This window comes from Oreochromis niloticus, linkage group LG22 (assembly GCF_001858045.2).
Source record: "Oreochromis niloticus isolate F11D_XX linkage group LG22, O_niloticus_UMD_NMBU, whole genome shotgun sequence".
NCBI lineage: Eukaryota > Metazoa > Chordata > Actinopteri > Cichliformes > Cichlidae > Oreochromis > Oreochromis niloticus.
The window spans coordinates 31361521-31379972 of record NC_031985.2 but is presented as its reverse complement, the minus strand read 5'-3'; the positions used below and the strand labels follow the sequence as shown (position 1 = coordinate 31379972).

Sequence of the window (18452 nt, the reverse complement as noted above, 5' to 3'; positions counted from 1 at the left end):
CATGCAGTTTATTATTATGATCTCAATTCAGTATTCAATTATGCATTCATCAAACCCAATAAATCACTTGTAGGTGGGGTCCTGTTATACTGGTGTCTCATTGGTATGCACTGTGTACACTTGTATGATCTCAGTGCATTCATTTCCAGTGGAACACAGCTATTTACTCTCAACATAATGATATAATACTCATTCATCAGTCAGAGGGCTTTTCAGTCTGCTGGGACGTTTTGTTGTTTTAATTGGCAACTGACAGGAAGATTGCTCCCACATTGGCATCTCCATTAAAAGGCTTTGCCTGATGCACAGGGAGATGCTTCAGTAGCATAGTCTGATAGTTCATGCGTATATGTTTATGACTGATACCAGCCTCATGTGGTGCTAAAATGCAAACTAGCATAAACATTAGCTTAGCTTAGCATAAAGACTGGAAATGGGGTGAATACAGGCATGATCTGATGTGACGTGTTGGTGCTGTTCCTGGATCATCAAAACTATTGTTGGTCCAGGTTCAACATTGCAAGTGATCATTTGCATAGTCATGATGTCATAGTTTTGCTTCCTGTAAATACCCTCACCTCATAACCATAAAGACAACCTTAACTATAATCTGATCACATCCCGAAGCCTAACCCTGGCACTTAACTTCCCCCTTTTCAGGGTTTTTCTTGAGTGAACATCAGCAGATTTTTCCATGTCGTAAAACTATGACATCATAACAATGTGATTGGTCACTTCTAACCTGGACCAACATTGACTATGATGATTCTGGCACAACACCAACACTGGGATCAGGTACAGCTGAATACAGGGCTGCTATGTCAGTGTGCACAGCAAGAAAAAATAATAATCCTGAGCTAGTTTTGTGGTGGTCAACAAAAGGGAACCAGCTGAAAGTTGAAATCTAAACAGATGCACATAATCATATATCTGAAAGGTCTGGAGAAAAGCTTGAAGTTTTTTGTCATCATTCAAAGATTTTTTTGGTTGTTGCTTGCTGAGGATAGTTTCCTGTGTATTTGTTTATTAAAGATAAGAATGTTTAGCTCAGATTATAATAGCTGCTGTTATAGTAAAAAGGAAAGAAAGAAACAAAAAAAAAATCAACTTCACACAACTTTTTGTCCATATGAAGGATAGTTTTTCACTTTACTTACTCTAACACTGACACATGAAGACGTCCACCCAGGGTCTCCCAATCCATCCACAAATCCATTCACATGACTTGTTGACCTGTGACAAACATGGACAGGTCTACTGGCAGCAAAGTGGCATTCAAAGCAGCAGTGTGTGTGTGTGTGTGTGTGTGTGTGTGTGTGGTAGGAAGAGCACTGTAATATAAATATAAAAATGTGTGAACATAACTCACAGCGTCAGTGTTTAATAGGGGGAAAAGCTGGCTGGAAAAGGGGCGACTGGGTCAGTCAATGGACTTACCAGTATCACGAATCCATCATTACAGCACAGCAAGATCTCAGATTAATATTAACTGCATATTTCATTAAAGCTTACATTTTCAATTCTAAATTAATTTGCTCCATAGATGAAGGTTGTATCCTTTCAGATGCTAGCAGATGGCCGCCCCTCCCTGAGCCTGGACCTGACGGAGGTTTCTTCCTTTTAAAAGGGAGTTTTTCCTCCCCACTGTCACCAGGGGGTGGTCTGATTATTGGTGTTTCTCTGTATTATTTTAGGGTCTTTACCTTACAACATAAAGCGCCTCACAACTGTTGGTGTGATTTGGTGCTATATAAATATAATTGTATTAAAATGAATTAATATTGCTATTTTGAGCCTAACTCAATATCATTTCTTTAAATGTATTAAATATTATAAATTAATCTCTAGTGTTCAAAAACATAGAGACTTCTGATATCTTCTCTATGGGTCTAACAACGGTGTATATAGATAAAATAACCAGTACAGTAGCAGCTGGAGTAAAGCAGGATGCTTCAGGCAAAGATGAAGTGCAGACCAACCTGGTGTTCCTGCACCAATGAACATCACACAAACGTAATAAAGTAAAAATATTTTTATTTGTGCAACTTTACTACTGTGCCGATCTGTGCTTTTCTACGTGAGACTTGAAGACGACGTCTTTTACAAATGGCGACGCTTCTTTCCCACAAAAATCACTGGTTAGTAGGCGACGCTAATCTGTTAACCAATGCATGCAAGGTGTGAAGCAGAAGTTGCCATGGCAGTGCATCCCAGTAAGAGGTTATAGTTATTAAGTTTCTAGCCACCTTTCCCACAACTGAACACCCAGAGTTGAACCTGAAGTTACCTGAGGCTGATATTACAGGCCTCCGATTATGAACCAAAGATTGGTGTCTTTTCAAGAAAAGAAGTGACAAAATGTATCACCAGTGATACCTGTATTTATAAGTACATGAAGTTTGTTAGAGAGCAAACACTCCCCAAAAGAAATTCTAATTATAGTTTTCTTCTCTTCAAAGAGGCTGACTGACTCTGACAAGTATTAAACATCCACCTTCAGGCAGTTAAACAACAGATCCCGGGAATGCTTCATTCAAAAAGCAATAACAGCTATTGTAAATAATTTCTACACCCTCACATGATTTCCTCATGTAATTCCACAAACAGCGCTTCATTTTCTTCAATTTCTCCTACTCGAGTGCCTGGTACTTTGAAGTGATACAACAGCGAACCATTCTCCCAAACTGTTGTCAAGCTGGAGGCGTCCAAGCGTGCTTGAAAGTGCAAATTAGGTTCAGGTATTTGCAAAAGGCCGTACAGGTTGCAAGGACGTGCTTGCCCTGGATTGCAGTCACTGGATTAACAAAGTCATTAAAAAGCGTGGAAATACTACAGAGGGAACACTCTTAAAACTACTACATAATATTTTAATGGAAATAGAGTTTTGATGAGGAGCAGATGGTGTGTTTGAGTTTAAAAGGGTTTGTGCTTGGAGTCATAAATCCATAGCCTGAGGAAGTCTCTGACAAAAATGCAATAAAAATGATAATGAACACAGTCCCGTGTGAAAGGCTTAAACAATTTATTACACAAGTGCTTCCTCAAACTTGCAGAGCTGTATGTGATATACTCGCGAGGTACGCAAATCAGGACTGGTTTGATTGTGGTTTGACTTCTTGTTTTTCATTTCAAGCCTGTCACTGATAATAAATTCATTCGGTTTTCATCCATGGTTGATTTAGGCACTCTGTTTGGAATTTTAGCTTCAGTCCAGCTGGATTCAGTCTCTCAAACCAGGTATGAGGGTAAGTCTTGTGACAAAGAAGAGGGTTAGATGTCTTTGGGAAAACCAACATGGTGCTCTGTGACAGGGGTGTCAAATGTAAGGCCCGTGGGCCAGATTCAGCCTGAGAAAGACTCCAATCTGGCCCACCTGAATGCTTTGAAAAATGTGAAGGAAGCTATAAAGTTTTGACTTTTAACTATATTTTCTATCGTGTAATTAGAAACTTTCAGTTTTATGATCACGGGATGGTGTGGACTCGAGCTACCAGGACTTTTTCTGTACACGTTTATTCCTTGCAAATTGAGCCCAGAGTCCAGATTTATTTCATGTACTACAGCAGCATTTCTATATCATGTAGAAAAATTACATACTGTTATAATTGCACTTCCTTTCCTTTTATTAAGATTTTGGCGGGATTAAATGTGCAGATAAACTTCTGCTCTGCTCTGTTTGCCGTGTGATTTACAAGTCATTAGCCTGTGAATGTGCAGTCTCCCTTGGTTTCTCACTCAGATCCACCCCTCGCATGTCATCTCTGCTTTGAAAACACCACGAAAGCAACAGAAAACACTCAGCTTGACGCTTCACAATGGGACCTCGCTGACCACTGTGTGATGCCATAGTCCAGTAACAACCAGCTCCTGGCTCTCTTCCTTCTGATTGGCTGCCACTCACCTGGCTTTGCAATCAGAACCTGGTGATGGTGAGCGCCGCTGCTTCTTGCTGTTGTAGAAACAGAAACTCTGAAAAACACGGTTGGTATTGTACACCTTGCAATTACCCCAGTACCTTTTCTTTGCCTCTATGAGTAGTTCCCTCTTTTATTAAAAAAAATATATAAGTGGAGAGAATTTTTTCATAACTCATCCACCTGGATACTGGAGTTAGGGGCGTGACCAAGTCAACAAGTCTCAAGGATCGCTCTATGTCCTTTAATCAAAGTTGCACACAATATTCACCTAATGGGTCTTCACCCATAGTGTACTCATGATCAATGGCCAGGTCACGTTCGTCATTTTCAATGGATTCATTAGTTCTGCCTCCCATTTTACTTTTAAATACTGTAGGAACCACAAGTAAGCCTGCGGTGTGATGGGGTGATACAGTACTATGAGCTCTTTAAGATTTTGTAATTTAGGACAATGATCTTAAAGTTGTTTCTGGATTTAACAGCTGGCCAGCAAAGAGGAGCCAATATGTGCAATATATACTCATTTTTGTCCCTGTCTGTACTCTCACTGTAAAATTTTGGATCAGCTGAAGGCTTTTTAGGGAGTTTTTGGGACAGCCTGATAATAATAAATTACAGTAGTCCAGCAAGACGTAATAAATGCACTAGTTTTATGGCATCATTCTGAAACAGGATGTTTCTACTTTTAGAGATATTGTGTAAATGGAAGAAAGCAGTCCTACATACTAGTTTGATATGCACATTAAAAATGGTTCCAATATTTCTCACAGTGTTACTGGAGGCCAAGGTGATGAGATGAGATGAGATAAGATGAGATGAGATAAGATAAGATAAGATAAGATAAGATGAGATGAGATGAGATGAGATGAGATAAGACGAGACGAGACTTTATTGAGCCCATGACGGGGACATTTTTGCGTTACCTCAGCTCAGGTACAGATAGCAGAAGAAAAATATAAAAAATAAAAATAAAATACATACAAATATAAAATAAGTAAGATAATACACTATATACAATGGTAGTATACACAGTATGTGATTATGGATATGGTTGTGGAAATATGCAAGACATAAACTGCATAGCTTAACATAATATCCTCAGGTTTGTCTGAAATTAGAAGTAGGAAATTAGAGGTCATGCAGGGGTTTATGTCTCATAAGCATTCCTGTAGTTTAACCAGTTGGTTGTAATAACCTGTGAATTGAGGGCGATTGTGGACGAGCTACCACATCACCGACTGTTTGGTTAACTGACCGTCCCAGAAATTTGGGCTTTATAAGTCTGGTGGTTTGCCTTATTTAGGAAACATATCCTTCTGTGTGCTGCACTGATACTGTTCAAGAATACAGCTTGCTAACAAGCTAGCTAACATTAACTGATAAATTAGCATTCCACCTTTCATCAGTCCAAAAAAATTCGACATGATTGTGGTCAAAACACTAACGTAGAAGCTTCAAAACTAATGAGTGATGTCACAGTGATGTGCAATTCATATTTTATATCTATAAAAACTATAATCTATAGCTGATAGTCTAATAGAACAGAAAAGATCGGAAACAGTGCCTTTAAAGCAGTCTGACAGTTGAGATTGTAGTTAACATGGATAACTTGTCAGTAGGCAAACCTCATTATTTGCCATTTTGTTTGGTATGAGCATCTACCATTGTAACAGTATAGGAAAACCATAATTGGCCCACTTTATATCCCGTTACTGCTCTAAAGGCATTCTAATAGCTGGGCCAATTGTTATCTCCAGTACTAAACAATAGCCATGCTGCTTGTGAACACCACCACTCACATTCAAAAAGCTCTTGAGTGGCTCTCTGTGGAGCAGCGCAGTCACTTTGTTTAAAATATATTCATTCCATGCAGATAAATTGAATCTTAGAGGAGTACCCTGGTAAGAACCCACCTGTCAGCGGCGGTTTGACGCAGAGGTGCGCTTGTGAAGAGGTTTGATGCGACAACGTTCACAACACAAGGCCCTAGAGGAGTTTCAGAAGTGAGCGCCTCATATGTTTTCAGCATTTATCACAAAGGGAAGCCTCTCTCTCTCTCACATGCGCTTGAACTCCCCGAGGCACTGAAAACAAAGAATTTTATTTCCAGGCCTGTGTGTATGAGGTCCTGACCTTTGACTTTAAATTAGAGATAAGTTTTAAACACATTTCTGTCAGTCATGGTCCATGTGTCGTTTCAGTTTATATATACAGTAAATATATATGTGTGTGCATGAATCAGGCCTAATCTCAGAGAGACAGATATGTGTTGGTTAATGGTGCAGTGAAAGGCATAAATAGGAACACACTTTGAATGTGAATCTGGTTCAGAAAAGATTTTTTCAAATCCATCTTTTTGATCCTTTTTTGTTTGGTGACTCTGTTATCTTTGTTGTGCCTCCTCTCTGTGCCTGCAGAGAGCTCGGTGTGGAAAGCCAAGCACATCACGATTTATGTTTTTATTATTGCTTCAGATGGCATATGCCCAAAGCCCAAAGAAGGACCATGGCTGATGACTTACTCCTCCTTTGACAACTGATGCCTGCCAGAGCGACACTGTTGATCAGAGCAACGACGGATGTCGTCACAAGTCACAAAAACATCTCCATCAAAAGGAAAAAAAAACAATAAGTAAAGACACGATGTAAGAGTTTGTCTGAGTCCTTTTTATTGGAAGGCAATGCCACATTAAATTCTTGACAATACTGGGTGTTTAAACAGCCTCAGGAATTACAGGTGTATGGCCAGTTTAAAAGGAAAATGGATAAAAATAGAGACATCAATAGCTGTACTAGGGTAAAAAACCAAAAGACCAAAAACACATAATAAACATACTCACGGAATGATATTTTTGGTATAGTAACAAACAAAAAATGTGAAAAAATGTTCACATGATAAATGAGCAAAGTGATAAAAAACACGGAGCAAACAAAGATAAATCATCACGTGCAGTGAAACAGTCACAGAAGTGGAACTCTGAGGTCAGTTTGATCTTGTTTCGCACAACAGGACCCTGTCAGGTATCTCACATTAACTCACACAACACACTCGGGCTCAGCACTGTCGGGACAGAGAACAGGCAATCTTACACTGGCACCTGAAGAGTTAATAAAAAAAAGGACAAAATAAATACGGAAGCTAAAAAAATGTAAACATAAAAAAAATACCCCGACCGATCCCTCACTACCGAATACTCACCCAACGTGTTTATAAAAAAAAGAAGAAGCAGAGAATGGTCGTTTCTCGGCGGAACGAAAAGATTTATTTTTGTTGCCGTTTTGTTCTTTCTGAAGACGAGGACAGGTCTGCTGTGGTACTCAGATCACTGAAGGGCTGACAGTCCTGCACCTTCTGGTCTGACATTCCTCCCCAGAGAGAAATGACAAAACAACAACAGTAACGCAAAGAAAAAAAAAATCATGTGGCTGCCTCTGCGTTTAAACAGGAAATTAATTTCCTATGACAAAACAACGATGAGTACAACCTGCCCTCACAGAGGACCTCACAGTGATGTGGGGTCATGAGCGGGGGGATATTAAAGGATGTTATTGGATTTGCCATCAATGATAAAGTGGCCGGTCAGTGCTCTCCACAGCCAATATGAGGAAGAGGTACGATCTTAGCTGAGCAAATTCTGAACTGTGAGTCTGAAGTTCATCTCTTTAAGGCATAATTCCAGTTTATTACAGCCTGGGCTTCAGACATCATTTCTGTGACCAACACCGCTCACAGAACATATCGACTTGGTCCTGCATAAAAGCCTTTTCATAAAACGTATTTAACGTTATTATTGCTGTAAGGAGCGAAATCATGTTTGCGCACTTACACTTTACTGGTCAATCCTGAACATCAAAAAAAATTCTAATAACACTGAGGACTCCCATTCATGGGAGCTCTGGTTACATAGGGAGTACTTGTGAAATAATTTAGAATGATTGGGGCTCTATGTCATTGATTTTTTTCTTTTTTTAGAATGGCTTTAAATAACTGATGTAGCTCAGTTTTTAGATATGTTATGGATTATGATTGTACAATTAGGAATGGCACAGCGTCACTTCAGGGCATCCATGATTCTGATTTCAGGAGGGAAACAAGCAGCAGCAGAGCATTTCTAGCAGCAGCCTCCTGATAGTGGTCATCTTCAAACTCAACAAAGTTTGTCTTTGTTATATAATCACAGTCTATTGCAGCTCGATGGACCTCAATGCCACAGCAAGATAGACGACACGGACAAAAGTAACATTTGAATTCGGGTGTGTTCAGTGCCATTACCACAGGTGTTTAAAATCAAACACCTATCCACGCCGTGTGCTTTTACACATGTTTGTAAAAGAATGGATCGGTCTAAAGAGCTTGATGAATTTGAACGTGGTGCTGTAACAGGATGTGCCTGTTGCAGATTCCAGTTTGTTGAAACCGTATCATACCTTATCCCATAAAAAGGAATGGAGAAAGCTGTATGACGCACATATTTCTTTCAATATGACACCTCACAACGATGCCGTAACAGGCTGACGTCAGCATATTGTAATAAAAACATTTTAGCCCTTGCTCTTCAGAGGGAGCCGCACTTTCTGAGTGTTCTTGTTTGTTTTTTGTCAAACAAGTCTCAGTGAAATATTGGCATCAAGCTGCAAGCAAATGTAAAAACATGATTACATATAATTTGAAAAAGCTTTAGAGCGCTCAGCTTCTGGCCGTCAGTTGGCGAGATTGGCTCGCAACACAATAGAAATAGAAAATCTAGTCTATTGTGGTGAATGCAAAGCTGTCATGAGGCCTTAGAATAAAACATGATCCAATTGAGGACGGAAAAACAGCTTCTTGTTATCCTGCAGTTATAGCATGAATGTAGGATGATGTTCAAAATGAAACAGAAGCCACAAACATCACTAAATTAAGCCCATGATGCGACCCTAATATAAATGCGGTCGTCATCTTAAAGATGAGTTCAGACTGAACGCGAAGCTAAACTAGCGCCTGGAGCTATGACTCAGCTGCTAGTCCCAGACATAGAAAATTAAACTACTCCTTTACCTTTATGAAGTGCAGTTGTAGGCTCGCGGGATAAGTTTAATGATGTTAACACATCTTTGAGCATTTATTTAGGACGTTTTGGAAATGATGAAAATATATATAAAATGTCGTCAAGGGCTTTAGTATAAAAGTCTTGGCATTCGCTTACAAAGGCTAATTCGCTCATCTTTTTGCTAGTCTCAAGGCCACTCACATCCATGACCAAACTTGAGGAGTTTTCTTCATTTGGTGATGTTAGATTGACTTTGCTTTTCTGTATTTTTGTCGTACAAGATTGAATATGACAGCATATGGTGTCCAACAAGCAGGAGACTGACTGGCATTTCTCCACGGTGTTGGGAAAAAACAACAACAAATGCCATTTTGTACATTCAGCAATGCTGTATATTAACATTTCTTTTTTTTGTTTTGATTGATTTGTAACACATTACTGGCAATTCAGCAATCCATGTTGAAAATGTGGGTGCTTTAAGGCAGAAGTTCCAAGCAACATTCATCTTGAGGACGACACAAGCTGGTCCACTTTTCCTTGAGCACTGATTTCAGTGCATGCATCTGCAGTTTGCATACGCTGGATGTTCATGTGCTGTGTGTGCATAATATTCTCCACATGCACAGGCTGATTCAAGGGTGTATTCTCAGAGACGTTTGCATTCCTATTAGCATGCATTGGGCCGCTTTGAAAAGTCAAGAGGACAATAAATAAAACAGGCTGACGTTGTGTGTAACAAGTGTCCTTCGGGGATCACTGGAGACATTGCCACCACCTGGTGTCTGTGTATCTTTGCCTTATTTATGAGTGCGTTGGAGTCTTCATTTATACTAGGAGGTGAGGGGGAGCAGCAGCCTACATCATCTCAAGATGCTTTGGTGCGTGTGTGTGTTTATACATTTCCACAGTGCCTCGATAAGGCCTTCTTCGCTGCTGCTTTGTAGTGTCCTCAGAGATTATGCCGATGTTCTCAGAGGGCTTTGGCACTGGTGGTGTGGGAAACTGTGTGTGACACTGGTTTCTGCGGGTAGCGGCTGTAGTAGTAAACCTGGAAGAGGATGGTGATGTCCACGAAGACCTGCAGCAGGCCGCAAATCCAGAACTGCACCGGAGCCTGGGTGAGGAGGAAGTACCCCGTTTTAAAGGTGTCACCACTGGTCCACATCAGAACCATCTTGATGCTTGATGGAAACAAGAAGAGAAGAAGAGAAAACAACATTAATATTGTAGCCCATTACTGTGACGTTACCATTCTGTATCATTATTTTGTTACCAGATTTACTGGAGTTAATTTTCTTTAACTTTTTAACTATTTTGAATGTTATTTTTCAAACAAGCACTTCTGACAACATGACAACAATGTTGTAGAGCTTTGTCGTGCCTTCACAGTCTTTGTTCAGTTTTTCTTTTTAGTACAAGTTGGCTAATCAAACCATACATTATTTCCTATTTAAAACATAATAGACTTTAAAAGTCCCATAAAGAATCGTGCTGTGGTAATTCTCAATAAAAGCAAAGTGATTTAACAGGCTAGGTGTCTAGGGGTGCTGTTTGCCGAAGCTGCATCAGAAATGCTGTTAGTGACTATTCTCTTAAAGAAGGGAAACAGAAAATGCTGAGGTATGCCAAACTACACAAGAACTGGACTGAAAGTCGGTGGCAGCAGGTATGTACAGAGGATATCAGGAGGGAGGTATAACAGTGCCTAAAGACATCTATAGAGCACAGCTGCAGCTCTGTCATGGTTTGGGCTGCTTTTCAGCCAACAGTGTTGGCGATCTTATCAGAATTGATGGAATTATAAATGCGTAAAAGTACCATTAGATTCTGATCCACCAATTAATATCTGGAAAGTATAAGATTAGCAAAGGCTTAATTTGTTAGCATGACAATGATCCCAAACAAACTGCCAGTGCAGTAAAAACATACCCGGATATAATAACACAAAATTGAACACTATCGGTCATGGACTGGCATCCGGCAGAGCCTGGACCTCAGCAGCAGTGTGGGATCATCTTGACAGACATTTGAATAATCTACATCCAAAGAAGAGCTTTGGAAGAGAATGTACTTCAAGAAGCCTGGAGAACTATTCCAGAAGACTACCTTAAGAAATAAGACCGTTCCGTCTGTGTTGAGGAATGAAGAAGGTCATACCAAATATTGACATCTGTACAAACTCTCTTTTTGCCTTTTATGCTGTATTTCCACATAATGTTGCACATGGGTGCAGCTATTTACTGAAACATTTTCCATCATCACAAGTAAGCATAAGGAAATGAGAGACTTTTTCCATAATATTGTAATTGCATCAACATGGTTGTTACAAAAACCAAACGTGTCCAAATGAAGTTTATTTGGCAAAAAATGTCATTAGGAAATAAAAACAGAATCCTGAGGAATATGTGCAAAATGTAACTGTTTAGTATTAATAAGTTCTAGACTGTTGATACAAAGTAAACCAAATTACTGATGGAATCATTTGTTCTCATATTGAACACTTTGGGTCTGTCCGCACATAAACTTCCACATTAGCATTTTGACCAGACCTTTTATGCATCCTGGCTTCATTTCTACTTGGACTGATTTTTTTTTTACTCCATTTGGTCACCAAAACCACATGTTAATGACAGCAGGACACGAGGTCAGAGAGATGCAGGCAGGAAAGAAATTGAAATATGACACAATAAGTACCAGGGGAAATTGAAGTAATGAATCTCTTCAGGTTGCATGCTTCTCATTAACTTTGCATCCCGTGGCACATTTCTAACTATAAAATTCTGCTTCCAGTTCATACCGAGCTGTTCACAGGGTGCACGTGAGACAATCCAGGCATGAATTCTGCAGATATCGCTCTACAAGTGACTGGAGATGAGCGCCCACGTGACTTGGAAGAGCCAAAGTTCCTCTAAGCATAATCATCATTGTCTCACTGGCACTGGAAAGCACTGTGTACTCAACTAATGAGATGGAAAAGGAAGCCTAACAAGAGTCAGCGAAAAAAGAACAAAGGCCTGGGGTCTGAAAACACACTTTCTCATACATGTTATACTCTCCCAAGATAGAAAAACACATAATGTACAGCTGCGTATCAAGTAATGCGAGGACATCAGTTCAAATAGGCTTGTAAAGCTCTCTGAAAAGTTTGGCTTGGTGGTTATGGGTGTTTCCCGCTCTCTTTCATGACAGCATCAACAAATCTATCGCCTTCTGCAGAGCTCAGGTACGCTCGCCTCTGTTTTTAGTTTTCTTGTTGCATTTTTTTTTTTTGTATTATTTGTTTGAGGCAGAAATACACACAGGCAATGCAGACAAAGAAAGGACTGAACCAGCAGTGTGCCCACAATCCACTCATAGACATACAGAAGGAGGACTTGTCAGATGAGCCTCCTAAAGCTACCAGCCTACAACAATGTGAACACATGCTGAGATATCTGAAATCCTTTCACTCAAGCGTGTTAGCTTGGTTGGTCAGCACTATTTGAATGAGCTTTGCAGACATCTTTTTTTCTGACATTGAGGCAACTGCTACCCTGAATTTGAAGGACTGGTTTATATCCAGTGGTATCTGACTCTGTGAGATACTGCTGGATATGAGCTTTATTGCCCGGGTATGGAGATATGTTTATCGGAGATTTAAAAACTGTGAAAAAGCAGAAGAAAGCATTTCCTTCAAACTTTTGTGGTATTTAGCCTTTAGTAATTGATCAGTAGTGAACTACCTTTTTGCTTTTCACATTTCTGCCCTCATCTGGGTAGTGACCAAAATAATGTTTGGACATCTGACTAGAAAGCCTCTAGGTGATTGTCCTGGATCGCTCTCTACCAGGAGAGGCTCCAGGACACACCGAGCACATGTTGGACAGATTACGCTCCTTTTTTTCCTTCTTTCTTGGGCAGCTTGTTTCCCTCTTGGAGGACTGGTTAGGCAGAGGGACTAAGGATGCTCCCGCTTAGACTGCTTCCCTGCGATCCCCACCCAGTTAAGCATCAGGATGGATTGATGGCTGGAACTCCTGACTGTCACTCATTAGGCTGCTTGCCTTTACTTTTATCAACTTGTAAAAACTAATCAGGTTTTCTTCTTCCCTGACACTGCTAGGCAATGAATGTGATTACCAATGAACATTCAATCAATGTCACCCACTGAGCTGAACCAGACAGAGACAAACTGGCCTTCAGTGTGTAATACCAGGACACAGTTTCCATCAATGTTAAAAAATTCTGTGACATCCCTCCCCTAGAATCAGTGTTCACATACTCTAGAACTGATAACCATTAAACTTAAGTGTTGACCAGCTTTTTTTTGTTAATCAAATAATAGCTATAATTCTGAAAAACTTTTTATTGATATTATGGAAAGCAGATTCTAAATCTCTGTCTTTGTTGTCCTCTATGGGATTCATATATTTAACCATTTCAAAGTTTTACAGCAAGTGGTCTGAAAAAGGCAAAATATCCAGTGAGGGCATTTCTCTGGGTGAAAATAGGCAGAATAGATAACTCGTTACAAACAAGGTATGTACAAGATGTCAAACCTTGAAGCAGCTTTGATGTGTTGTACACTAAACTGGTTACGCATTTCCACAGTCCAGGGAAAACAACTCTGTCTTAGTCATGTGTGATCTCAGCAAAACACCTTTACCGCATTAATCTTACTGAATTCAACGCTGATTCAATGCTGACTTTAAAAAAAAATGCTCACACCATTAGCTTACACAAAAGCAATAAAGCACAGTGTGCTTACTGTGTACGTTATGAAAAAACCCAGAAACATTTGACCTGTGGCTGATGTTCAGGGCATATTTCACCGTCTGATATGAATGTTCCACTAAGAAAGTAAAGTACATTTTGTTGCGGTTCCCAGTGCCCCGCGGATCCTCTGATACAGCATCCTGAATAAACATGTCGCAGTGTGACGCTTTGATTACTGCAGCAGGTGAATCATGGTGATATGAAGATAAAGAAGAAACAATGAATCGTTGTGTTAGCAGATTTCCTGCCTTTCTATAAGCCTCTTAACAAATGTAAGAGGGAATGGGGTGGAGAAGTGGCTTGTCACCCCAACTGTGTGTGCTTTAGCCACACTGGGGCAAAGCTTTGGAGCCAAATCCCTTCTTGCATTATTTATATCCCCAACCTCACCTTAGACTTGTGTATTTTTAAGATGATTTTTTGTTGTTGTTGCAGATTTTGTCATTTTTCTTACACTCCTTTCTAACATTTCTCCAGCTCCTTCCCCGAAGCTTTTCAAAATGTTTGCACTGGCATCTTTTTCTCCATTTTTTTAAGCATGTCTCTCTCCTCAGCCTCCCATCAACTCTCTATACCTGTTTGTATTTGCATTCCCTATACCTGCTGTCCTCACACTGCTCTTTCTCCATGAGGAGCTTGTTAGCACTGTGAAAACAACCCCCTCCAAACATCCCCCCAAAAACCCCACCACCCACACCTCCCTCAGTGGCTGCTGTCTTAGTTATGGTGCTGAACCTGGATGTAAAGATAAGAGAGGGAGGATTCTTGTTTGATCAGTTCCTTTGCTGGTTCCCTAATAAGAGGTAGCAAAGGCAGGGCTGTGGGGAGAGGGTGTCTGGCTACTTATCTGCCACCTTCTCTGAGACATATCAAATGAGGGACGGAGAGTGCCAACTGAGCTCTGGGCTCAAATGGCAGCAGTGGAGAAGCATAGCTGCACTGACCACACAGTTTCTACACTGGGCTCCAGATGCATGGTATGGTAACACTGGCTAAGTACAAACTGTCTGTTTATTTGCATCCATTTTCAACATGGTGCACCAATAAAACCTGCAAAGACTGTAAACAGAGTAGTTATAAGCTGCAGAAAAGCATCAAGTTCTTCTACAGCTTATTTTTTCTCAGAATTCTGAGAAAAAATAATTCTGAGAAAAAAGTCATAATTCTGACTTTTTTCTCAGAATTCTGGAAAAGAAGAAAAACAAAAGATGTGCCCATTTTTTTCCCCAGTGGCCCTAATCCTCTTCCGTAAAATTCTTTCCAGCTCTGCAGAGAAAAAAAAATCCCTGAATCAAATTATATTGGCTATGCATATGTTGCATGCAGCTAGTTATACAGGAATAGTTTAGACTGAACAAGAAATTAATTAATGTCTTTATCAGATATATTCATGTGTTTTTTTGTTTTTGTTTTTTTGCTGTTTTATTTGTTTATACTGAGAGCCACATTTAAGACAAACTTCCACTGCCTTCCAATGGACAAAACTTGATTTATCTTTCCTTGTTAATGAAACTGTGTTTTTCTAAAACACAGTTTTAAAATGCTAGCAGTCCTGTGCCAGTTCATTCATCTTTGTTTAAAAAGCCTATAAATAAATCCGGCACTTGGTGCTTCAACCTCAGCTGTGCTATTTGCCATTTCTTGGGACAAAGCACAAACCCAGAGTTACTACACAGCGCATGCAGAGGCCATGGTAGAAACTGTCTGGTTCAGTGCCGCTGTAGTTCTCCACTTCTGCCATTTCAACCCAGAGCACAGCATGCTGACATCAACAGCTAATCAGAAAAGCATATTTCAGTTCCACAATATGATGCATACAGTAAACTAGTATACAGCTATAAGGTTTATGTTAAAACAGAGGATCTGTTGTTCATCTATTTTTAGTTGTTTTTTTTAGCACATTTCTTTTTTGTGCTTCACTCACACTTTAGTAGGAACCATAATATTCAAACATAGTATGTAATTTCAATTCATTGTCTGGCACAAATTTGTAAAAAGCATAAGGCAAGGATATGAAACTGTGGAAACCCGGAGGTAAAGAAGCATTAACAAATTCACTATGAAGAACACAGCAGCAGTGACAACAGAGCTGTAGCATTACAGGAGGAGCTTTTCCAATGGTGGGTTGCCAAGTGGCTTACAGATGTACAGCTAGGCTGGCTAAAGCACATTAACAGCTTCACCTATGAGATTTGCCATTTCGATTCTATACTGACTCAAAGTTATACAAAGTTCTACTGTGAAGGCTCCGTATTTCTCTCAGCTGAACTTTGAACGTTTGCACTTTTACAAGACAAAACAAAAACAGTAGGGTCATTCCATCAAGTTTTAGGAAAATATTTGACTCGACAATCCCAATCGAGTCCAACTTTTCTTAATCCAAACATTAAGAAAATACTATTTCTATTCAACTTAAATGCTGAGTTGAGCAAATATGACAAGTTTTATCACAAAAACAAAGATTAGACCATCTACTGATATTTAAGTGCCATTAAAGACAAAATTCAATCAGAAGATGGTTTATGAAAGGCCCGCATATGTTTTTACACAACTACTAATTTACTAATTTTCTTTAAATAAAGATTTTCAAGATTATATCATTTTGCTGTTCTTTGTGTTCTTCGCTGGCTGGTTGTTCATTCATACATTTATTTACAAAAATATGACTTTAGATCAACAGTTCATTCTCAGAGGTGTAACCCTGAAGGATTGGAAAGAAACAATTCCATTATCATTTAATCATCTAAGAAAGAGAAAGCAGGAGTGATGGAACAGATGGAGGGATTTCGTGTTGGACGAATGATCTGAAGATTCTCCAGCTGCGGTGATCCGAAGCTCTGCCTGACAGCTCTGCTACGCACAAGCGGTGCCACGCACCAGACCACAGGTGACGGCCTGGCTGCATCAGCAGTCAGTTCAGATCTACCCAAGGCACGTGGCAGCGTGTGCAGACAGCAGCCTGCAGACTAAATAAGGCTCTGGCACCGTTATCTAGCATACTGGGATGCAGCTCAAAACCACAAACCTTATAAGGCTGCAGTTGGCTGTCTGGATGTCCCATTTCTGTGTTTTGTGTTTGTGCGAGCCTGTATGTGTTGTTGTGTTTTATTTGTTTAATGGTGGGCTGGTCAGCATCAGTATGTACTGTCTAATAATAGCAGCAGCTTGAAAACTGTTACCACAGCCCCCCTCAAAACACAGGATACACATGCCACAAACACCCCTTTAATCCAGCCTAATGTCCTCCTTAAAGTATCTGCCTTCACAAATATTTATTGTAGACTGGCTGAGATAGTTTCACTTGGTTCCAAGACCAGTGGCACCCACATGATTCAAGAAAACATCTAAATGATCTATTAAACAGCACTTAAACTCGTATTAACATATCTTCTGTCACTTTCTAGAATTAAATGTCAGAAAATGCATTAAAAAGCCAATTATGCTAATTATGTAAGCAAATACTCCAATTTACGAGAACACTAATAAGAACACTAATAATAAGGATGTCTTTGGGCTGTGGGAGGAAGCCGGAGTACCCGGAGAGAACCCACACAAACACGGGGAGAACATGCATACTCCACACAGAAAGACCCCGGCCTGATGGTGGAATCGAACTCAAGGACCTTCTTGCTGTGAGGCAACAGTGCTAACCACTGTGCTGAATAAAACATTAACATAGGAGAAAATTAGATCCAGATTCAGATTGTTTTAAATTTACGTACGTCTTTATAAATTAATGACTTTATTAATTTTTGATTAATGAGGATTTCATAATTAACAATAAAAACTGAATTAAAAATAAATATTAATCAATATGTCATTTATTAAAATTAGGTTTTGTTTAGAATAAATTAATGCAACCCTCACCCCCGAAAAAACACTTATACATTAGTAGTTTTGTAATTTAAAGTGTCATTTTCAAGGAGTAACAGATGGTTCAATTTATCACTTTTCAAGCATTTTCAAAAAAATTTCTCAAAAACTAAAACTTGCTTCCTTTTACGCAGGCCTGTTGTGATTGATGTTGTGTTGGCTCCTAAAAAGCCAAAAAAGCCAAAAAAAACCCAAAACCCTGTCAGAGTGAAATTTTCAGTTTTAGCAAATAGCAGCACGCTGCAGGAGGGAATAAGAAGTATAAACGTTCGCTGATACAAGCCGAGGCTGACGAAGATGATGGGGAGCATTCACTTTATCCTTATGAGAAAAAAAAAACATCACTACTGGAGGCTGCCAATGACAAATTTGCTTTATTATGCTTGATGAGGTTAATATGACACCTGAGGGTAAATAATCAGATAACTACCACACGGTTTCAGATCTGTCTTCATGGACATGAGCCGTCTTCCTGAGTTCCCTTCATGATTAAAAACAACAACAACAACGATAACAAAACAGCTTTGCTACCGCCCGTCTGGTGCAGCGATGCTGTATGTCTACATGCTGAGTACATCTGAAATGATTCATAGTAACTTCTACCCCGCTTCAACTCCACCCACTGCCTACTGGGGAGTGTGGAGAAGTGCACTACTGTGAGTCTGAATATATAAATACTAGGAAGTGGTGTAACTTAAAATATACCTACAGTCAGAGTGGGAGCTTGCTGCCTGGGCCATTAATTGAGAGGAAGTCAGCATTATCCTTTACCATGTGGACATGTTTTTTTTTTTTCCTTTTTAGTTCCAGGCACTTACAGGAAGCCGCTCTCTTGTTTGCTTGTATTTGCCTCTGTAAAATACATGTGTGCATTTCTT

General features: G+C 39.7%; 1 protein-coding gene across 2 annotated transcripts in view; it reads right to left on the bottom strand.

The window, feature by feature from the left end:
• Window positions 1-6562: 6562 nt before the first annotated feature.
• The window catches only part of slc66a2 (solute carrier family 66 member 2), a 36000-nt gene continuing 24110 nt past the window's right edge, over window positions 6563-18452 (bottom strand). For both annotated transcript variants that reach the window (XM_003443804.5, XM_005450760.4), the window contains one exon: window positions 6563-10127. In XM_003443804.5, the coding sequence (XP_003443852.1) occupies window positions 9917-10127 (211 nt within the window). In that variant the 3' untranslated portion in view covers window positions 6563-9916. The remainder of the gene's footprint in view (window positions 10128-18452) is intronic.